Genomic DNA, 24957 nt, shown 5'->3' on the forward strand with positions numbered 1-24957 from the left:
GCAAAAGGAAGAAATGATGAAGTAAAAAAGCTGAAGAGAAGATTTCAAAGGGCAGCTCAAGAAGACAAAGTAAAGTATTATACTGATACGTGCAAAGACCTGGAGATAGAAAATCAAAAGGGAAGAACAGGCTCAGCATTTCTCAAACTGAAAAAACTGAAGAAAAATTCAAGCCTTGAGTTGCAATACCAAAAGATTCTACATGTAAAATATTAAACGATGCAGGAAGTATCAAAAGAAGATGGAAGGAATACACAGAGTCTTTATACCAAAAAGAATTGGTCAACGTTCAACCATTTCAGGAGGTAGCATATGATCAGGAACTGACAGAACTGAAGGAAGAAGTCCAAGCTGCACTGAAGGCAAGTCTCCAGGAACTGATGGAATACCAACTGAGATGTTCCAACAAACAGATGCAGCACTGGAGGTGCTCACTCATCTATGCCAAGAAATTTAGAAGACAGCTACCTGGCCAATCAACTGGAAGAGATTTATATTTATGCCTATTTCCAAGAAGGTGATCCAACCAAATGCGGAAATAATTGAACAATATCATTAATATCACACGCCAAGTAAAATTTTGCTGAAGATCACTCAAAAGCAGCTGTGAAGAATGGGAATTCCAGAACACTTAATTGTGCTCATAAGGAACCTGTACATAGATGAAGAGGCAGTCATTCGAAAAGAACAAGGGGATACTGCATGAATTAAAGTTAGGAAAGGTGTGTGTCAGCGTTGTATCCTTTCACCACACCTATTCAATCTGTACGCTATGCAAATAATCTGAGAAGCTGGACTATATGAAGAAGAATGGGGCATGGGGATTGGAGGAAGACTCATTAACAACCTGCCTTATGCAGATGACACCACTTTGCTTGCTGAAAGTGAAGAGGACTTGAAGCACTTGCTGATGAAGATCAAAGACTACAGCCTTTGGTTTGGATTACAGCTCAACATAAAGAAAACAAAAATCCTCACAATTCGACCAGTAAGCAACATCATGATAAATGGAGATAAGACTGAAGTTGTCAAGGATTTCATTTTACTTGGATCCACAATCAACACCCATGGAAGCAGCAGTCAAGAAATCAAAAGATGCATTGCATTGGGCAAATCTGCTGTAAAAGATCTCTTTAAAGTGTTGAAAAGCAAAGACGTCACCTTGAAGACTAAGGTGTGCCTGACCCAAATCATCGTGTTTTCAATCACCTCATATGCATGTGAAAGCTGGACGATGAATGAGGAAGACCAAAGAATTGACACCTTTGACTTGTGGTATTGGCGAAGAATACTGAATATACCACGGACTGCCAAAAGAACGAACAAATCTGTCTTGGTATAAGTGCAAACAAAATGCCCCTTAGAGGCAAGGATGGTGAAACTACATCTCACATACTTTGGGTATGTTGTCAGGAGGGATCAGTCTCTGGAGAAGGACATCATGCTTGGTAGGGTAGAGGGTCAGCAAAGGAGAGGAAGACCCTCAATGAGATGGATTGACACAGTGGCTGCAACAAGGGGCTCAAGCATAGCAAGGATTGTGAGGATGGTGCAGGACTGGGCAGTGTTTTGTTCTGTTGTACATAGGGTCGCTATGAGTTGGAATTGACTTGATGGCACCTAACAACATATATATACATACACACATATATATAAAATCCCAGCCCTTCAGAGAGTATTTCTGGACTGTTACATTGCCTCTTTAAAACGATTAAACCTTTACTTCCTCATAATTTTTGATTATAGTATAGACAAAATTAAATTTGCAGATACTTTCTTTTGTTGTTGATAGGGGATATCAAGTCACTTCTGACTCATAGTGACCCCATGTACAACAGAATGAAACACTGTCCAGTTATGCGTAGTTCTCACAATCATTGCTATGTTTGAGCCCATTGTTGCAGCCACTGTGTCAATCCATCTCGTTGAAGCTTTTCCTCTTTTTTGCTGACCCTCAAGTTTACAAAGCATGATGTCCTTCTCCAGGGAGTGATCCCTCCTGAAAATATATCCAAAGTATGTAAGACGAAGTCTTCCCATGCTCACTTATAAGGAGTATTCTGGCTGTACTTGTTCTAAGACAGAATGTTTGCTCTTCTGAAAGTCTATGGTATATTCAATATTCTTTGACAAAGCCATAATTCAAATGTATCAATTCTTCTTTGGTCTTCCTTATTCATTGTTCAGCTTTCACGTGCATATGAGGCATTTGAAAATACCATGGCTTGGGTCAGGCTCATCTTAGTCCTCAAAGTTACATCTTTGCTTTTCAACATTTTAAAGAGGTTTTTTGCAGAAGACATGCCAAATGCAATATGGCATTTCATTTCTTGACTGCTACTTTCATGGGCATTGATTGTGGATCCAAGTAAAATGAAATCCTTGACAACTTCAATACTTTCTCCATTTACCATGATGTTGCTTATTGGTCCAGTTGTGAGGATTTTTGTTTTCTTTATATTCAGGTATAATCCATACCAAAGGCTGTAGTCCTTGATCTTCATCAGTAAGTGCTTCAAGTTCTCTTTGCTTTCAGCAAGCAAGGTTTTCTCATGCTGCAATCCTGATGCCACGTTATTCTTCACATAGTCCAGTTTCTCAGTGTGTTTGCTCAGCATACAGACTGAATAAGTATTCACATCATTCCTGATTTTAAACCATGCAGCATTCCCTTGTTCTGTTTGAAAGGCAGCTTCTTGGTCTATGTAAGGTTACGCATGAGCACAATTAAGTGTTCTGGAATTCCCATTCTTCGCAGTGTTATCCATAATTTGTTATAATCCACACAGTTGAATGCGTTTGCATAGTCAATACAACAAGGATAAACATCTTTCTGGTATTCTGTGCTTTCATCAAGAGTCCATCTGACATCAGCCATGATATCCCTCGTTCCATGTCCTCTTCTGAATCCAGCTTGAATTTCTGGCAGTTCCCTGTCGATATGCTGTTGCAACTGTTTTTTGAATTATCTTCAGCAAAATTTTATTTGTGTGTGATATTAATGATATAGTTCAATAATTTCCACATTCTGTTGAATCACCTTTCTTTGGAATGGGCACAAATATGGATCTCTTCCAGTTGATTGGCCAGGTAACTGTCTTCCAAATTTCTTGGTATAGATGAGTGAGCGCTTCCAGTGCTGCATCACTTGTTGAAACATCTCAATTGGTATTCCATCAATTCATGGAGCCTTGTTTTTTGCCAATACCTTCAGTGAACCTTGGACTTCTTCTTTCAGGACCATCGGTTCTTGATCATATGCTACCTCCTGAAATGGTTGAACATCGACCAGTTCTTTTTGCTACAGACTCTGTATTCTTTCCATCTTCTTTTGATGCTTCCTGCGTCATTCAATATTTTGCCCGTAGAATCCTTCAATACTGCAACTTACGGCTTAATTTTTCCTTCAGTTCTTTCAGCTTGAGAATGCCAACCGTGTTCTTCCCTTTTGGTTTTCTAACTCCAGGTCTTTGCACATGTCATTATAATACTTTACTTTGTCTTCTCGAGCTGTCCTTTGAAATCTTCTGTTCAGTTCTTTTATGTGATCATTTCTTACATTTGCTTTAGCTACTCAACTTTCAAGAGCAAGTTTCAAAGTCTCTTCTGACATCCATTTTGGTCTTTTCTTTCTTTCTTGTTGTTTTACGGACTTTTTGCTTTCTTCATGTATGATGCCCTTGATGTCATCTCACAACTCCTCTGGTTTTTGGTCATTAGTGTTCAATGCACAAAATTTATTCTTGAGATGGTCTCTAAATTCAGGTGGGATATACTCACGGTCATACTTTGGCTCTCACGGACTTGTTTTCATTTTCTTCAACTTCACCTTGAACTTGCTTATGAGAAATTGATAGTTCATTCTGCAGTCGACCCCTGGCCTAGTTTTGACTGATGATATTGAACTTCTCCATTATCTCTTTCCACAAATGTAGTCAATTTGATTCCTGCGTATTCCATTCAGTGAGGTCAGTGTGTAGAGTCAACATTTATGTTGTTGAAAAAAGATATTTGCAATGAATAAGTTGTTGGTCTTGAAAAATTCTATCATGCAATCTCTGCTGTCATTTTTAGCACCAAGGCCATATTTTCCAACTACTGACCCTTCTTCTTTGTTTCCAACTTTTGCATTCCAATCACCACTAATTATCAATGCAATGTGATTGCATGTTTGAGCAATTTCAGACTGCAGAAGTTGGTAAAAATATTCAATTTCTTCGCCATTAGCATTTGTGGTTGGTGTGTCAATTTGTGTAATAGTCATATTAACTGGTCTTTCCTGTATGGATATGGATATGCGTGTGGATATTTTCCTATCATTGACAGAGCTGTACCTCAGAATAGGTTTTGAAATCTTCTTTTTGACAATAAATGAGACACCGTTCCTCTTCACTTTATCATTCCTTGCATAGTGGACCACATGACTGTCTGTTTCAAAATGGCCGAATACCAGTCCATTTCAGCTCACTAATGCTTAGTATATCTATCTTCAAGTGATCCATTTCATTTTTGACAACTTCCGGTTTTCCTAGATTCATATTTCATATTTCCATGTTTCAATTGTTAATAGATGTTTGCAGCTGTTTCTTCTCATTTGAGTCATGCCACATCAGCAAATGAAGGCCTCAAAAGCTTTACTCCACCCATGTCATTAAGTTTGACTCTACTTTGAGGAGGCAGCTCTTCCCAGTTTTATTTTGAGTGCCTTCCAACCTAGGGGCTCATCTTCTAGCACTGCATCAGACAATATTCTGTTTTTCTACTCACGTCAATCTCTTCAACTGAGGGCTAGTCACCTTTTTATTATTATTTAATATGATATACTTTCCCATTGCCATAAATCACATAGTGTTATTACAGCAAGCATTGATATCTGTGAAACATTTATCTCTGGATGTTAAAAAGTCGAGTTCACTGTGATTCATTTCTGAATGTTCTATACTGCCATATTTCCTTCCAAATTAAAGTTATCACTCTCAAATTTCCTATCATTTGCACCTGAAAATTATTAGGCTCCTTCCCCAGTATATGTCTCATTTCTATGACATATCCATTACATTTACGTCATTTTACAAACATTTATTGAGCATTTACTATACACCAGCCATATGTTAGTGATATATCAGTTAACGGAACATATGGAAGTAGAGATGGGGAAAAGTGGTCGAATTCTGAATATATTTTGAAACTGAAATAATTCCTTGCTACCTCAATTTATTTGGTACCTTAGTTCTGATAGTGAATTAGGATGAGAGGGATACTGTGTCATCTACAATTTTTTATTTTCTGAGTCTCCGAGAGATAATAGCAAGAGTTCAAATAGCAAGAACTATCTCAAAAAATTGCTTCAAATATACAACCCTGTTCCAGAGTTCACATAGAAAACAATACCCCTGGAGTGAACATGTTTTCTAATGGATTGAATGTCAGGTGTGAGAGTATGGGAGGAGTCAAGAATTATTCTAAGATTTCAGGTCTGAGCAATAATAAAGATAGAATTATCATTAACCTGAATGGAGAAAATGCATAGTAAAGAGTTCTTAAGGGTGAAATTTTAAGGAGTAAAATCAAAAGTTCAGTTTAGACATACTGAATTTGAGATGTCTATGAGATATTCAAGTGCAGATGTTGTATATACAGTTAGATATATGAGTCTGGGATGCCAGGGAGACTACTAAGTAGAAGGACATTTGTGAGCCATCAGTATATAGATGGAATTTAAAGTCATCAGCAGTATTAAATCACCAAGGGAGCATGTATAGGTATAGGAGTCCAGGAACTGAGACCAAGATCAGTTCAGATATAAGAGATGAAGGAGAAAAGGAAACTGAGAAGGAGCAAATATTGAGGTTCAAGGAAAACAAAGGAAATGTGATATTCTGGGAGGCAAGGAAGAAATTTTTCCAGAGGAGGGCATATGCTGCTGAGACGTAAAATGAGGACTGAGACCTTAGATTTGGCCATATATACATCATTGGTACCTCAATAAGTGTTTCAGTGGAGAGATGAGGCTGAAAGCCTAATTGGAGTAGGTTTATTAGAGAGGAGACAAATTAGTAACAGAGATTGAATGCTACTCTTTGTAGGAGTGTGCTATAAAGAAGAAGACATAAATGTGGACAGTATTTGAAGAGCAAATTGGGGTCTGCAGGGAGTGTGGTCTGCCTTTATGATTTCCATCCAGGTTGCCTAAGCTGAAGCCTTGGACTCAGAGCGGTCTCTGATAAGGGAGCAAGGAATTGGGGCTCACTCTCTCTCCCAGTTCTTCTTCTTATCAGAGAAGGTGTCCTCCCTGTTCCGAGCTAAAAGTAACTTTCTATTTCCCCATGACTACCCATAACTAACTACTTAATTATACAGAATTAATCTTGTAGCTAGAGGGGAAGAAATGTTGCACATTTTGGTTGCAGGATGGCCATGCTGTCTGCACCTGAACAAAGGCACTCTCCTGGTCACTGGATAGCCATCCTGTTTGCACCTGAACAGAGACACCTTCTTCTTACCTCTCCTTCTCTTGCTTCCATGCAGTCCAGCATGTATACCCCTCTGGTTTCTCTATATAAGCCCCAGGCCCAAGTTCCTCCTTGTTCTCTTGCCCATGGTTCAGTGAGGGGTGCACATGGAAGTGACCTAAAACATCCCACACTTGGATGGGAGCCTTTTCAGAGAACTTGGCTCTTGATGAACCCTTACTCTTTTTATCAGTGTCCTGATTATGGCAAGTAACGAAAGTCTACGACAATGTCAGTGAGTAGTATAATTATTTGTTCTGATCCAAAAAGCCCTTCACCATTCCATCTGTTTTATTTCACTTGGTACATCACGTGGTCAAGAAAAGCTGACGTTATAGAGGTAGAAGAGAGAGTAATCAGAGAAAAGGCAGAATAAACGGGTATAGATACTGGTGCATGGGTAGATGTGGAGGCAGTGACTTGTAAAGGTGCTTTCTGCCTGTTTTACCTTTTTCAGTGAAGAAGACAGCAAAGTCGTCATTGGTTAAAAGAAAGTATGTAAGAGATGGTATTGTAGGTTTGGAAAGAAAAGAAAATGTATACAATTGTCATCTAAGAAATTGAAAGAGTAAGCAGATCACAGTAATATAGAATAATTGTGAGGACAGCTTTAAGTATTCCCTTGAGGTCTTCCATCATTAATTTAAAGTGAGTAACATAAACATGTGGTGTGTTTTTCCCCAGGCTCATTCACTGCAGGTATGGAATAGGTGGAGCGTTGAATGGTACCAGGTCTGTGACTTCATCAAATAAGTACAATGACATAAGAGAGGGGTAAGAGAGTCAAGGATATAGGCAAAAGTAAAATTATACCCATGACCATAGGAATCCGGCTATCTAAAAATGTAAGAAGAATATACAGGGTTTGGTGATGAATAATAAAATGTGGTGGGATCAATGAGTTTGAAATCTTAGTGGAGCCATGGGTGGAGTCAGGGTACAAAAGGAAGAGTACAGAAAAGATAGGAGGTTGTAGTCAGTGAGAGAGGGAAGCATGAAATGGAGGTTATGGAAAAGTTGGAGCTGCTGGTAATCATAAGATCTAAAGTATGGTTATGAGAATGAGTAGCTCAGGAGAGTTGGAGAACAAGACCACTGAGAGAGAGGGCAGGGAGTTGGAAGGATCATCTATGAGAATATGGCAACCACCAAATATTAAAGCAGAAACTGTAAAAAAAGTACAATATTTTTATGCAAATAATGTGTGTCTTCTGTTTGCCACCTGTGCCCTCCCCCCCCAAGGTATTTTCATAAGCATACTACGCTAATTTTTTTATAGCAACATGTTAAAAAAGAATTGGCATAGCAGCGCTTACAAAAACACCTCACAAGGGGAGGGCACAGTTGGCAAACAAACGCAGAAGGCACATGTTATTTGGGTAAAAACACGTTAATTGTGATGCAAAGGTTAAAATGGAAAAAATTAGGATATTCAATCTCATTTCTCTATGATATTTGTGCTCTTATCACTGCCCTACTGGTATACTCTCATCAAGATTTCTCCAAATATGGCACTCAATTTATAACTTACTAACAGTAAATTAGAAGTCCCTGAGTGGCACAAATAACTTGTGCTCAACTACTAACCTAAAGGTTGGCAGTTCGAACCCACCCAGCAGCACCATGGAAGAAAGGTCTGGTGATCTGTTTCTGTAAAGAAAACCTTTGGAGCAGTTCTACTCTGTAGCACATGGGGTTGCCATGAGTCAGAATCAACTTGATGCTAATGGGGGTCTCAACCGTAAATAAAAATCATCATTCTCCCACACAATCTTAAAGTTGCATTAAGGGACATTTACTACCACACTACAAGATAATTTTAAAAAGATGATAGCAGGAAAGACAATCAGATAAGCCTTAGTTCTGAATTTGTTTTCTTTATTATATTCCTATCTAAATCTTATAATCAAATCTATGATTCTATATATACATTTCATTATTAGTGTAAAATAATATTGTGTCTTCTCATAAATCCATTAAATTATTATATTGCCATCAGTTTATATCCCACTTTCAAGTATTCTACTGAAAACACAAGAACACTAAATGGAATATTAACTGGAACTATGAAAAATATAATCAGGCGGTAGATAGGGTAAGACTGTAGAAAAAATCAAATATGGATTATTTATATAATCAGAGATACTCAGTGATATATTAATTTCAGAAAAGCAATGTTCTTCTGTGAAATTCACATAAACATCACACTTCAAACTGCATTACACACATTTGCTCCTACTGACTTGAGCTCTAGTATTGCACAGGTATAATTATGCTAATTGAAGGAAGTCATGTGTAAATAAATATAAGAAGCATATGTTTCGTTAGGCCACACTAGGTTTACAGACTGGTCACAATAAAGATACACAGCATCATTCTGGCCTTGAGACTACCCGGAGCTATGGGAAAGCCATATGGAACACTTCCTACAAGTATTTTGAAGAAATCTGCCAATACCATCCCACAGCTGCATCATGACATTAACCATTTCTATCCCTTCCCTGCACTGGGCCTTTGCTGTAATTTTCATGTGAAACTTCTAGTGCCTAATGATGCCACTGATGGTAATTCCCAAAGGTACCCTTAGCTTGTTGTCACTGTCAATACCCGCTGGTGGATATTGCAGTAAAAGCTAACACATGCCAAAGTGTGCTTCAGGTCTGATGAAATGGGGTAGCTTCTTCACCCCTAAATCTGTGATATGGTTACTTTCATGAGCTTCAGAGCAGTACTTTGAATCCTTGGAGTACTATGGTAATATTATAATTAAATACTTCTTCTAGTGTTTTGTTTTCCTCTTGAATGTAGCTGCAAATACACAGGAACTAGGTAAGAATTTACCGGAATAACAGATGTAACTCTACTTCCATCCATTCTTACTTAGAAACAGACAAAATGTTCTTACATTCTCTCTCCTCTTGTTGTTGTTAGGTGCTGTCAAGTCCGTTGTGACTCACAGTGACCCTATGTACAACAGAAGGAAACACTGCCTGGTCCTGCACCATCCTCACCATTGTTGCTATACTTGAGCCCATTGTTGCAGCCTCTGTGTCAGTCCATCTCGTTGAGGGTCTTCCTCTCTTTTGCTGACCCTCTATTTTACCAAACCTGATGTCGTTCTCCAGGAACTGGTCCCTCCTGTTAACATGTCCAAAGTATGTGAGATGAAGTCTTGCTATTGTTGCTTCTAAGGAGCATTCTGGCGATATTTCTTCCAAAACAGATTTGTTAGTTCTTCTGGCAGTCCATGGTATATTCAATATTCATTGCCAACACCATAATTCAAAGGTATCAATTATTCTTCAGTCTTCCTTATTCATTGTCCAGCTTTCACATACTTGTGAGGCAACTGAAAATGTCATGGCTTGGGTCAGGCATACCTTAGTCCTCAAAGTGACATCTTTGCTTCTGAACACTTTAAAGAGGTCTTTTGCAGCAGATTTGCTCAATGTAATACATCATTTGCTTTCTTGACTGCTGCTTCCATGGATGTTGATTGTGGATCCAAGTAAAATGAAGTCCTTGAAAACGTCAATATTTTCTCTATTTATCATGATGTTACCTATTGGTTCAGTTGTGAGGGCAGTATATTTTGCTAGGAGGCTGCTCGATACCTCATGAAAATAGACCTATATATAACAACATTACAACAAAGGCTTTCCATATAGGCCCAGGCTTATCTGGATCCTAGGAAGAACACTGGGCTCAAGCTAAGAAACCTGTTTTATACACTTAAAAATCTGACAAACTGTGTCTGAGGTATGTATATGTGTTTGTTTTTTTCCTTACATTATTTATATAAAATGCAATATTTTGCTAGATTTTTGTTTCATAATGTACATTTGGAGTCACCATGTAGAAATTTTCTAAACAATACAGAATTGAAGATAGAACAGGTTTAGATTAGCTATGGAAAATATACGTTTATACCTGATCTTTAGTATAGTTTCAGTTGCCAAATATATCCAAGGGCTGCCTTACTAACAAGAAGTTTCTCTAGTTTTTTTTTTCCCTGAATATAAATAACTTGACTGAGGTCAATATTGACTTCAAATCTCAACTTATGAAAGTACTACTATTTTCTACAAAGACATCATGAGACCATCCTAAGCAGAACAGCCAAATAGTTCTAAAAATCTCTGATACATAAGATGAACACAGTCCATTTTTGCATAAGAAAAGAGAGCATAGTACAAATATGATTTAATATAAAAATTTACAGAGAGATTACAAGAATTCTCAGGTTTGACCTACCCATCAATCAGATTACTTACCTGATATCTCCTCTAGGCATTGCTTAGCAGTCTTACTATATGATAAATCCATTTTAGTAGGACTGGTACAGGAGTCAGCAGATGGTAAGGAGGTACCTTCATTTTCTGAATGTGCTCTGGAATTAACCAAAACAGAAATACATAGTAATTATAGTCACCAGTTACTCATCGTCAACATGGAAGCTCTCTCATACAAGAAAAAATCAACTTATTAAAAGTTTTTTTTTTTAATTAAGGTAAATAAGCATTCTTTATGACTTGGACCTTCTAGGACTGTCTATCTATAGGAGAATTTTGTTACTTATTGTATATAATCCAAGAAGGAATGAGATATTAAAAACAAATTTATTAAACTTTTCTACATTTAAAAGCTTGAAACTACCAATAGTTGATTACATTGTTGGGCAAAAGACTTGAGCAGATCCAACCTTTTATTATTTTTAATTGTTGTTTTATAGGAACTCTTGCCAAATTGTGTTGTTATGAAAATAACTAATAAAAGCACTGAAACCTAAAAATAATTTTTTTCAGTGAAATTCTTACTTGGAATTATACTTTTTTTCTGTATTATTCACACATATATTCAGAAGTGTGCTTTCGAAATGAAGAACCAGTATATGTTTGTTCAAAAAGCTAACCAATTATATTAAGGTGGGTCCGATATTGAGCATATATGAGTCTTAAAACATATTATTAAAAATACAAAGTATGAGGAAAAATAAGTATTAAAGTTGTTCAACAACACGAAAGTGATTATGATGGCTTGATTGTCAAAGATTTCAGAATTATCAGAGTCAATCAGAAACAAATTTTCATTCTTACAACTAACTACCTATTAGATGCTTTATATTTGCATGTGTATATGCATGGGTGTATATTTGTGTGTGTGGTTAACATGTGCAGGGTGGGGCACTCAATGGAGGGACTACATACTGTTTGATATTCCAATCTTACTTTATCTATTATTTCTTCCTTTAATACACAGGCAACCATTATAAGATATACTTTCTTTCTCAGTGCACCTTCAAAATCTATATACATTCAATTCAACCCACCACATCTTAAAAAACTTTACAGCATAAACTGTTAAGACCTAAAAGGAGGCAAGCCAATATAGTATGGTATGCTTGACTGTGTTCTTTGCAGACATGTCATTTGCCCTGAAATCCCAAGTTTCTAGTAGTGCATTTGGCCTATGGCAAGTGTTCACTAAATATTTCTTAATTAAAAAAAATAAAACTATAGTGAATATTTATATGCAAAAGAAAAATTCAGTATATTTTTTCTAAATCAACTTTTAATTAATATTTTGCTTTTATTATAAATTCTGGTTTTGTTTGAGAGAAAATAGAGGATAATCATTGATGCGAGAAATATATGACAGTTATTTGACAGATCTATAAACTCGCACAGCTCATTAGAATTTTAACAATCACAGAAAGCTATAATGCTCTATGTATGGGTGTATGTGTGCATATATGAACTGATATAAAAAAGAAAGAGAGAGCTATGCAGGAATTCCTGTATGAAGCTGTCCCTTGATCCTATTCTACCCCAATTTAAATTAAATATAAAAATTACAGGAAAATTAAGAAAGAGGATAGACTATTCAAGTGACAGGACATACCACTAAGGTCAGCAAGGACTTCAAAGTTGCTAAAATCAGCAAACATTTTTAGTCTTCACCTTTCTTGATATCTTGATAGCATTCAAGACAGTTGAATACTCCTTCCTTCATGAAATTATCCTATATTAGCTTCTACGACAAAAATTCCCTAGTTTGTTCCCCATTTTCTCTAGATACTGCTTTTCATACTTTTTTTCTACTCTACAGAGTTGCTATGAGTCGGAATTGACTCAACGTCGGTGAGTTTTTACCCAGTAACTAAACATTATGGTTCTGGATAGTAAAGAGAAAGGGGTTGTTAAAGAGTGAACTGTGTTTCCCTAAAATATGTGTTGGAATCCTAACCCCTATACCTGTGGATGTAATCTGGTTTGGGAATAGGATTTTCTTGTTTTTTTAATGAAACCATACCAGTGTATGATGTGTCACAAACCTAATCAGTACTGAGTTATAAAAACAGCAGATTAGACACAGGAGCAAGCACAAATGGGGAAAAGACAGGTGCCACACGAACATCACCAAGGAACCAAGGAATGCTGAAAGAGACAAGGATCCTCTCCTAGAACTCACAAAGGGAGAGCCTTCCCCTATAGTCAGTGTCGTGAATTTGGACTTCTAGACTCCTGGGAGAAAATAAATCTCTGCTCTTTAAAGCCACCCACTTGTTGTATTTCTGTTACAGTAGCACTAGGCAACTATGACAGAACTTGGTACCAGATGCTGCTTTTTCCTCTTTTGTTCTCCTCTACTCAATAACGAAATGCTATGGTTCTGGGTAGCAAATAGAAGGGGTACAGAGGGAAAAATGTTGAGGTTCCTCAAAGCAAGCTCTGAAGTTCCTTCCAGTTTTCATTCTGTTAGATCGCCTCTAGATCACCTAAGTCCTATCTTTGCTTTGGTTACTACCTGTTCACATATGAATTCCAAATATTTAACTCTAATCCACAGCTTTCCTCTGAATTCCAGATGTGCATAATAACTGCCAAATTGACATTTCCTCTTGGTTGTCACATAGAGACCACAAACTCATTGTTACAGATTGAACTATGTCCCTCCAAAAAGTTATGTTGAAGTGCCAATCCCTCTACCTGTAAATATGACCCTGTTTGGAGATAGGGTATGAGGTAGCAAAAGCAGTTTTTGCCTCCCTACCCCCACCAACTACATGCCCTTTACACTAAAATTATACTGAAAGAATGTACCCTAGGAGAAGTAGCACCCCCTCCCCTAGTGCCTTAGTTGTACATTGTCCTAGTGCTTCAGTGGTAAGGTATATGATTAACTATATAATTGCATACTGGCAAGATCTTAATCTTAGATCCCAGAAGGTGAGGAAATATTCTTCCTTTGACGCCATCAAGGCTGACCACAAGACCATCACACACCCTGAGCCTAGGTTGCATCAAGGAGCCTCTCACTTTCTCCCCATCCCCTTTTACTACATACATAGATTCCTCTGATTTTAAGGTATATTGAAAACCCAGGGCCCTTTTCCCTTTTGTTTCCTTCACCTCTGATGTTTCAAGGGGCTATGTGAGTATAGAAGAGTTTTTCTTTCCAAACTAACCTGGGGCCAAACACTTTTTTAGGGGAACAGCTCTGAGATGGAATTTTACCCTTTCCTCTCTGTCCCAATTACTATGTAAGTAACAAAGCTTATGAAAACACCACTGGATGTTTTCATAAATTATTTGCTGAGAGCTACAGCCCTGAATGAACTTACTTTCTCTTTCCCAGCTCATTGCACAGGGGTTTTCTTTTTATGTTAACGAGGTCATACCAGAGTAGGGTGGGTCCTAAACCGAATTCCTTCTGAGTGGTTTCTCATAAAAAGAGTAGAATAGGCACAGACACATACATAGAGGGAAGATGCTGTGTGAAGACAGGGGCAGATGCCATCTACAAGCCCAGGAACACCAAGGATTGCTGCCACATACTAGGGGTTGAAAGAGACAAAGAAGGATCTTCTTCTCGACTTGATGCCCTGATTTGGACTTAAAACCTCTCTAAACTATGAGACAATAAATTTCTGTTCTATAAAGTCGTCCACTTGTGGTATTTTGCTATAGCAGCCCTAGGTAATTAAGACATTCATCATGCACAGAATTGAACTTAAGATCTTTTCTCAATTAACCTGGTCCTTGTCCACCGTGTCCCTGGAAGAAACCCATTACAGGAGTGATTATGTTTGCATACTCTTGTCTTTGTCTGCCTCTCCGGCATTATCTTGTACTGGTCTCCCCATCCACTCTCTCCACTGTAGCCACAAAGTCTTCTCCCCACTTTCCATAGTTCCCTGCCTCAACGGGCCTTTATGCTTAATATTCTCTTTGCCAATAATTTATTTTCCTCCCCACTTCCTTCAAGTGACTGTTTCTTAAGGAATCTTCCCTAACTTCACTGATCAGGTGAAGTCACTAAGTACTTATAGCCCCCATACCTTCCTTTATAGCACTTAACACTTTTGTAACTTGACATTTGTGCAATTATTTGATTAGTGTTTATCTCTCAAACTAGGCTCTATTCTTCGTGTTTAAGCTCACCATTGTTCCCAAACACCCAGTTCAATGTTTAGCATATAGGCTACACTCAACAAATATTTGATAAAAGAATGAATAAGTCACATTATTACTGATAGTCAAACAGAATTATTGGCGAGAAGATCATATGGAAAGAAACATACTATAATAGTGATTACATTGGATTTGGATGTAAAACTTGGCTGTATCATGAGTTAGTAATTCATGTGACCTCAGGCAAGTTATGTAATCTCTGTGAGCCTCAGTGTGCTCATCAGCTAAAACGAAGAAAAATTTGTGCCTTGCAAGATAACTGTGAACTCAAACTGTGATCAGCATTAGAGCTCTAAAAAGGCATTCTCTTGAGGCATAAAGACTTGTAGTCAATATTAAAACACAGAGAATATATATGACTCTCTGTGCAGCCTTTTCTTTCTTTTTTTCCTCTGGACCACAGGCTCTCCCATATCCTCTGTCTTCCTATAGCCCCATCCCCATGTATTTCTTAAGTCCACCATAGCCTCTTCTTCCACTTGTGCTTGTTTCTCCTGGGCCACCATACCTCTCTGACCTCTTGCTTTGCTTCTTCTCTCCAAACCAAGGGTAATATATCCTCTGTTGTTTTCTAAGGATTTGTATTACTTGAGAAATAAGTTAAAATGAGAAGTACATAGTGAGATCAGAGTCCCTAGGGAAGGCTGACTGGCTGCCTGCCAAGGGCCTTACAGAGGCTGGCTGCCTTAGTGAACTGTCTATGCACCAGGGTTGGGTTACAGTCCTGCAGCCTCACTACCCATGGATTCCCCTTTCAGAAGCTGAGTCACATTAAGCAGTTCACTGAGACTACTGTTGAAAGCTAAATGCCAGTTGGTTCTTACTAGAAGAAGATTATCAGCAGTCACAGGAGCCAGAACGTCTGTGGCAATGTGTTAGTGATACAGATTCATGGTTATCTCCCTGTAGGAAAATCTATACAGAACAAAGTTATATTCAGAATGCGCTTTGGAAGTAGAGTATACTCAAAATATTATTTTAAAAAGTATACAGAATTAACAAAATTCTTAAAAGTCTTCCACAGAAGATAGCTGTGACTACCTTCGCCAATTTTTTTCCTCCACTGCCATCAAGTTGATTCAGACTCATACAGACCCTATAGAGTTTCCATGGGTGTAAATCTTTGTGGAAGCAGACTGCCACATCTTTCTCCCACAGAGCAGCTGGTGGGTTTGAACCGCTGACCTTTTGGTTAGCAGCCAATCACTTTAACCACTACATCACCAGGGCTCCTTTGTCAATAGATGAGTCCTAATACTCAGTTCCATTGGCTAAGCACCCATCATCACTCCTATCTGAGATACTCCTATAAAAATGTATTTATACTCTGACAGCTCATTCTTATCTTGGAAGCCTTTATTTTGCATAATTTTTAATGTCGTATTGCATATTTCTTGATTATTCACTCTTTACTGGCTTTTTAGTTTAAGTCACAAGGGACAATTTAGTTTACCTTATTTTCAAGTTCTCTGATGTATTTCCCATGATATTTTCTATATGAATTACCTCTTTTAACAATGATTATAAAATAGATTGATCAAGAAAAGGGACATGGAGAAGTTAAACTTTAAATCATTGTAAAAGGAATCAAAGCTCCTTGCATAATAACTGATTCCAAGACTAAGGAAGGGAAAGCACAAGATGAGCCTGGAACACCTTGTGCCAGAAAGAAAAGAGTGATGGGGAATATTAAAAGGACACAGAAGCTAGCTTCAAGAGGCTCCAGTGGCCAAATTTGGAAAGCATCACATAAATACTGATAGCAATGATTATAACACATTGAATAAAATAGATTACTAAAACCAGTTGTCATCTAGTCAATTCCAACTTATGGCAATCCCCTGTTTGATGTGTATCAGAGTAGAACTATGCTCCATAGAGTTTTCAATGGCTGATTTTTCAGAAGTAGGTTGCCAGCCCTTTCTTCTAAGGCAGCTCTGGGTGGACTTGAACCTTCAACCTTTTAGTTAGCAGCTGAGCACATGAACCATTTGCACCATCAAGGGACTCCCCATTAGTATGCACAAGATAAATTATACATGAATAAATAATGAGGAGAAGAGAAATCTCTTTCGTAAAGTAGAATACCAATTAGTAAATCAGAAGAAAAGATGATTAATGGGAAAGCAATGGAAAGAAAATGACTTACGGGAAAGGAAAGGCAATGAAGACCTCACACGTATTTGATGGTCCCAGAGAATTAAAGTAACAATTTTTTTTACTCCAGGCAAGGAAAAACAAGTTCTAAGAATACAGCATAAAGGGTAGACACCAAGACATAAAGGGTAGCAAAGGCACCTTTGCTTTTTCTTTTCCATTTTCCATTTTCTTTTTTTAGTTCCTCCTTCCCTCCCGCCCTCCCTTCCTCCTTTCCTTCCATAGTCCCCCATTTTTTTATTATGCTGTTCTCCTTTCTTTTTCTTTGCTGTTGTTGTTGTGTGCTGCCAAGTCAATTTTGACATATAAAAAAAAACTAAACCCACTGCTATCGAGTCTATTCCAACTGATAGTGAACACATAAGACGTAGCAGAACTTCCCCATAGGGTTTCCAAGGCTGTGATCTTTACAGAAGCAGACTGCCACGTCTTTCTCCCCTGAAGCAGCTGGTGGGTTCAAACAGCCAACCTTTTGGTTAGCAGCTGAGTACTTTAACCACTGCATCACCAGGCCTCCTTGAAAACCAAACCCATTGCTGTTGCATCGATTCCGACTCATAGCAACCCTATATGACAGAGCAGAACTGCCTCATAGGGTTTCCTAGGCTACAATCTTTAAGAGAGCAGATAGCCAAGTCTTTTATCCAGCAGAGCCACTAGGTGGGATCCAATAGCTGGCCTTTCAGTTAGCAGGCTATCACTCCTATAGTTGAGACCTCTAATTCAGGTCTTAGGGAAGATACCTCTGATAGTAAATTTCTCCGATATCTAGTCACTGAACCTGGTTTACCCCATAATGGCCTCTCCCACAACCAATCCATTTTACATATTGAAGACACAGTAATTTTCCTAATAATGCTTCCCCCTCCACACACATACAGAATCCAAGTTCCTAACATTCAAGGTTTTCTGCTACAATCTGCCTCCAATCAATCTTCACTACTTTATTTCCCACTACCCTATTTAAAAGAAAACAAAAATCCTTATAACTGGACCAATAAGCAACATCATGATAAACGGAAAAAAGATTGAAGTTCTCAAGGATTTCATTTTACTTGGATCCACAATCAATGCCCATGGGAGCAGCAGTCAGGACATTGGGCAAATCTTTGCATAAGACCTCTTTAAAGTGTTAAAAAACAAAGATGTCACTTTGAGGACTAAGTTACACCTGACCTAAGCCATCATATTTTCACTCGCCTCATATGCATGCAAAAGCTGGACCATGAATAAGGAAGACCACAGAAGAATTGAAGCCTTTAAATTATAGTGTTGGTGAAGAATATTGAATATACCATGGGCTGCCAGAAAAATGAACAAATCTATCTTGGAAGAAGTACAGCCAGAATGCTCCTTCATTTCATGTACTTTGGACATGTTATTGGGAGGGACCAATTCCTAGAGAAAGACATCATGTTCGATAAAGTAGAAGGTCATCTAAAAAGAGGAAGACCTTCAATGAGATGGACTGACACAGTGGCTGCAACAATGGGCTCAAACATATCAATGATTGTGAGGATGGTGCAGGACCTGGCAGTGTTGCTGTTGTTCATGGGGTTGCTATGAGTAAGAACCAACTCGCTGGCACCTAACAATAACAACAACCCTCATTCTTACAATTTACTTTCCAGGAAGACTGGTCTACTTGCTGACAACCCCATATGTCTTATTTAAGTTGTTTATATGGTTGATTAAGCTTTACATTGTCCTTTCTGCCTCCCTCATCTCTACATGCCCAAATTCCACCTATCTTTCAGAATGCAGCTAAAGTGTCACCTTTCCCGATTCCATCAACCAGAAGTAATTTCTGACTTTTCTGAAGTCTCACTGTACCAAATCAGCTTCACTTCTAGGGAAAGTCTGTACTTCTTGCCTTAATATATAGTTATTTTTGAGCCAGCTTTTTGCCTACTATATTGTGGACAATGGACAGAAAATGGCATATGAAATCACAAAATGGATCAGTAAGATGTTTAACTCTATTCTTGATTCTTCATGCACAATAGATATTCAGTATTTACCGAAAGGAAAAAGAAAGTGAATGAATGTCCTGAGGAAAAGGTATGATTTCATTCTTTAAATATTTTAATGCAGTTTATATTTCACTTGAACTCTCCTACTTATAGCATGTAAGAGATGTTAGAACTTAAACAAAAAAATTCTACTACAGTTTTGGCAGTTTTCCAATTTTTCTCTAGGAAAGTGAGTCTAACCTAGGATGATGGTGTTTCATTCAGTAATACTTATTGGGTGCCTACTGTGGGTAGGCTCTGTTCTTGGCAATTATACTATTGCTACATAAAAAAGACAAGACTCCTGCTCTCAAAGAGCTTTCATTACAGTGGGAGGTGGCTAAAATCATATTTGTTAATAAATTAAGAAGAAAATAAAAGATCAAAGTACACATAATGAATGAAATACAAGAAGATGATAGGATAAAACGCTGGCATGGGGATGGTAAATCTTCCTTTAGACTACATGGTTGGAGAAGGCTTCTTGAAGAGGCAGCATTTAAGCAGAGAGTGTGATGACAAGAAGGAGTCTTGCAGTGATCAGGACAGTGATCACTGTTACAGGCAGAGGGGACACCTATGACAAAGGCTTTAGTGCAGGATGACTTTGGTTTGTTGAAAAACAGAATTAGGGCTGGGATACAATGCACTAAAGGAAGAGTAGTATGAGTGCAGCTGGAGGGTCAGATTATATATAGGCCCTTGTAGGTCATGGTAACACATTCAAATTTTATTTTTTTAAGTGTAATAGAAATCCAATAGATGGTTTCATGAATTGGAATGATGGAATGACATATATGCTTTATGTCTTTAGAAGACCAGAGGGCCTGCTGTGTGAAGGATGTTATTGGAAAGGGCCAACAGTAGAAGCTGGAAGACTCATCTGAAACTAAGTCAGAATTGATGGTGATCTGGCTTGGTCCAGGACAGGGAAGTTAAAATGGAAAAATATGACCAATTCAGAGTATATGTTAGAAGAAAAGTCAACAGGACTAGCTGAAAATTGGATGAATGAGGAGGGAGTGATTGAAATTAAAGAACCGGATATGAATTATTTCCATTTTTTCCATTAGTCTCCCATTCCAATAATCATGAATCCTTACCTCTAGTCCCTGTATCAATTTTAGTTAACTAGCATTTGCATAGGAATTCATAATTTACCCATTATTTTTTCCATCACGCTTGGATTAAAAAATTGTAATATGTTAAATGTGGATAATGGCATAGCAATCTGCCTTCCACCTGGAAAGTTGCAACTCATATTTCAAGTCTCACTGTTTTATCTTACTTCCTCTGTGCTGCATTCATTGACTCCACTCCCATGTGAGACTTAGGAAAACTTCTTCTACATTATTTCTATATGTTGCATATGCGTACATAACAGTAATGATTTTATATTTTTCCCTATAGTATTATCATTGCTCCCAATAGACTGAGCTTCTAGAATTTACAGATTAAAAAAAAAAACAAAAAAAACCTTTATATCCCCTACTATATAGTATTTGCAGAAAGAGTGATGGGTACATGAATGAAAAAATTTTTGGTGATTTCACTTTACCTAACTTATGGCAACTGGTAATTCCACCACTTCCTAAATACCTCCAGTGGTCACCTTAACACTTAAAAAGGCTACCTATTCCAATTTCAGATAGATCTGAGTGTTGTAAACTTCTTAAATTGAGCTAAAATCTTCCTTCTTAAAATTTCCACCTTTTAATCTTTGGTCTACCCACTCACTAAATGGATAAACATAACAAGTTCAAAAACTACTTTTATCGTATTATAGTGAATTATAGTTGAATTACAAAAACTTTATATACAATATTCTTGAATTAGGTAGGAAGTTACATTAGTATGAAATCTATTAACTTCCAGAAACAAGCATTATATTTACCAGACTCTGAACACTCAATTTGTAAGAATTAATGTTATGAATCATGTATTAGTGTCCCAAAAGCAATACTTCTGGTTATTTATTAAAAACAATTAGAGGTAATTTAATTATTTTTAAAAATCATATATATGTACATGTATATATATATATATATATATATATATATATACATACATATAAAGGAGCCCTGGTGGCATAATGGTTAAGCCCCTGGCTGCTAACTGAAAGGTTGGTGATTCAAATCCACACAGAGGCACCATGGGAGAAAGATCTGGCAATCTGCTCCCGTAAAGATTATAGCCTAGAAAACCCTATGGGGCAGTTTTACTCTGTCACATGTGGTCATTATGAGTTGAAATTGACTCAACAGCACCTTAGAACAACAACATATATATAATAGTTAATAGCAATTAAGAATTTCCCTTTATAAATAAGTTCTGATTGAGGATTTTGAAAATCTATTGACATTTTTCCAGCCAGAATTTTCCCAGCAACAAGACCACTTCTTCATATACATGCAGAAAGAACCAATAAGCAAGGGAAGGTATATTGTCGATGTTTAAAGGGAAAAAAATTGGAGTCAGGCAGACTTGGGTTCAAAAGCAAACTCCTACTAGCTCTGTAATCTTAAGAAGTTATTACCATTCTGACTTGAAATCTCTGCTTCTTCATCTCCGTAAAATGGGGAGAACATTGCATTTTCATGAGTTTGTGATGAAGTTTAAATAAGGAAATGTACATAAAGCTCATAACAGAAACTTTTACCACATAAATAACAAATGATAATACCATTATAACATAGTAAACTATGAGTAGTGTTTTATCAAATGATAATTCTAGAAGAGTCTGTCAGAGATTTTTGCGGCAGCGATTCTTGCATAAGTTTGGAGCAGTTAGAGTCATAAAGGGCATTAAATACCCACTGTCATCAAGTCAATTCTGACTCACAGAAAACTTATAAGGACAGAACAGAACTGTCCTACAGGGTTTCCAAGGAGCAGTTGGTAGAATCGAACTGCTGACCTTTTGGTTAACAGCCAAGCTCTTTAGCCACTGCACCACCAGGACATTAGGGATCACAGAATCCAAACTGCATGATTCTCTATGTAAATATCTTTCACTGATAGCTGAGAAGTCTTTTAAATATTGACTACTCTATCTCGAGGGGATTTATAATATCATTTAAAAATTATTCTTAATTGATAAAGGACTTTTGCCTCATGTATAGAGTGTGATCTGAAATTTTATTACGAGATGGTTTTATTTATTTTCAACTACCTTATACTATTGATGATTATAATAATATTTATAAGCCATATACTCTGAATCTGACCGTGCTAGAAGCTTTACATGGATTGCCTTATTTAATCTGTTGAACAAACCAGTGAGGTAACTATTCTTATCAACCACAGTTTACAGGATTAGAGAACTGAAGCTTGAGAAAGTCAGACATGCCTTTGTTTATTTAACAAAGTGGTTTACTATGTGGCAATATACTGTTTTAAGTCCTCTATAAATATTAACTCATTTAATTTTTAAAATAGCTCTATGAAGTAGATTCTGTTTTTATCATCTCCATTTAAGCTTAGGAAATCAAGGCTTGGAGTCTTTAATATATTCCCCAAGGTTACACTCCTAGTCAATGGCAGTGTGGAGATTCCAATCCAGGCAACCTGGCCCTATGGGTCAGCTTCTCCACCATCACACATGGCTGTTTGTGAGTAGTGATTAAGCAAGACAGAGTTTACAGCCTATGTTCTTGGCTTCTCAGCTATATTGCCTCACTTTAATAATCTTCTTTTTAAAGAGGGCAAACAGATAGTTAGAATAGTTAAGAGAACTTGTCAAGGCCACACAGCTGGTATCTCATGGAGCAGAGATTTAAGCCCAAACTGAGGATTCATTCACTAAGCTGTTCTGCTTCTTCTTTTTACTAGTTAAAAGTTACATTTCCAAAAGGAAACCACTACATTTATGTTTACTGGATACTTTATTGCAAACAAACAAAGAGCCTGTTACTACTTACATAAAGAAGTGTGCTGACTTGGCAGATGTATTATTTCTGCTTGTGATGTTTTCAAATGACTGCTGTTTTTCCAGAATTTGAGATCCACAAATGTGCTGAGTATGACATATTTAAAACATCACGATTTTTTTCTTATATTTTTGAAATGTAGATTATGATTCTGACATCTTAAATTCTGCTTTGTCAGATACAGACCCCAGAGTCAGAAAGAGCTGCAGATTCCCATCTGATCCAGGTACAAAGACTTCAAATGAATTTCTGCTACTAAAGTCAGAATAAAACCAAACCCGTTGCCATCGAGTCGATTCTGACTCATAGTGACCCTACTGGACAGAGCAGAACTTCCCCACTGGGTTTCCAAGGAGCAGCTGGTGAATTGGAACTGCCAACCTTTTGGTTAGCAGCCGAACATTTAATCACTGTGCCACCAGGATAGGACTTAAATGAGGTGTACCAAGAGCTTAAAGGTAACATTTTTATTTCAGTGAGGGAGAGAGAGATGCAGAGAATAGGACTAGATCGTAAAGGATGTCTTTTTCTAGACAAAACTCCATATTAAATTATAGGCTAATATCTTCAGAATGAAACAGTGTTCCAAAATGACTATATAAAACATCACTTCAGCAACCTTTCTTATTACACTGTGATTATGCAGATCTATAAATGTGTTTACAACCATGAACAAATAGAAGCCACCTTACCTATAAATGAATGGAGCTACTGTGGCAGTATTTGGATGACTATGTTGCTGCTGCTGAGGAAGTTGGACAGCACCATTTCCTGTGCTCTGTCCACTGCTTTGTGCCACTGGCATGGTACAAGAACCAGAGGGAGAAGCTTGGCCAATTTCCCTTCCTTCCAAAGGAGTAGGGCAGTTGGATGTGCTTGCTTTCTCACTGGTCATGGGCTTAGGTATGGACTGGGAAGGGATTCCTTTGGTAGTCCTGAATTTTTCAGACTCTTTGTTTGCTGTGTTGCTGGGTGAAACAGTTTGCTTTGCTGTTGGCACCTTTGAGCCTGGTTTTGGAATCCCACTAGAAGATGGGATTAAGCTTTCCTTCTTGGCTGCGGTCGTCTTGCTACCCTTTGGGATCAAGCTTGCAATTTTAGAAGTCTTTTTTGGAGCTGTCTCCATCACCTGATCCTTCTCTTCCTTGATGGGTTTTTCAGTGCAAACTTTATTTTTGTCCCTGTTCTTTTCCTCTTTTTCCTTTGGCTGCAGCAAAGACTTTTTATTGCTGAGATTTTTGCTTCCAGCTTTTGGAGGGGTCAATTTAGGTGATACTTTGGGGCTGCTATTTGTTGAGCCACCACTATTCAGACCACTGTTAAAACCTTCCATTTCACCAGATTCAGAAAAGGCATCCTCATCCTTCCCACCATCACTATGACCTGAACTGGAAGAGTGTGGGGGGCGTAAAGCAGTCCGGGCATTGACAAGCTTGAATTTCTCAAGCATGGATTTCTGTCCCGAGGGAGCTGTTTTGACTCCTTCTGTGACAGGTGGCTTCAGTCTCTCTGAAGATGGTGTGGGCGAGGTGGCTGGGCTTGACTGCTTTATAGTCAGCATGGTAGAGGTGGCGCTGTGCTTGACATTCATGGACTTGCTCCGCCAGGGCTTGCTGGCACTAGGAGAAGGGATGGCGGAGGCAGGGGGCTGCCCAGCAGTGCTGGCAGGCTGCATGTTGCCATTTACACCTGAAGATGGTTGAGGTCCTTTGGAGGAATCTGAACATTATTAGAGAGAAAAGAATGAGAAAAAAAAAAAAAAAAAGAAAGGGTGATTAGTTTTGATCATTTATATTGCACCATTAAGTAACTACAGAGGCATGGAAGCATCCTTCTGCTGAATAGAAAACAGACATGCTATGTGGCATCAATC

The 24957-nt window shown here is 37.8% G+C and overlaps 1 protein-coding gene across 2 annotated transcripts in view; it reads right to left on the reverse strand.

The window, feature by feature from the left end:
• Positions 1-24957, reverse strand: part of NAV3 (neuron navigator 3) — a 474286-nt gene that overhangs the window by 209613 nt on the left and 239716 nt on the right. For both annotated transcript variants that reach the window (XM_004384618.2, XM_004384617.2), the window contains exons 8-9: positions 23777-24803; positions 10787-10902 (exon numbers count right to left, since the gene is read on the reverse strand). In XM_004384618.2, coding sequence (XP_004384675.1) covers positions 10787-10902; positions 23777-24803 — 1143 coding nt within the window. The remainder of the gene's footprint in view (positions 1-10786; positions 10903-23776; positions 24804-24957) is intronic.

Source organism: Trichechus manatus, unplaced genomic scaffold, assembly GCF_000243295.1.
Source record: "Trichechus manatus latirostris isolate Lorelei unplaced genomic scaffold, TriManLat1.0 scaffold00125, whole genome shotgun sequence".
Taxonomy (NCBI): domain Eukaryota; kingdom Metazoa; phylum Chordata; class Mammalia; order Sirenia; family Trichechidae; genus Trichechus; species Trichechus manatus.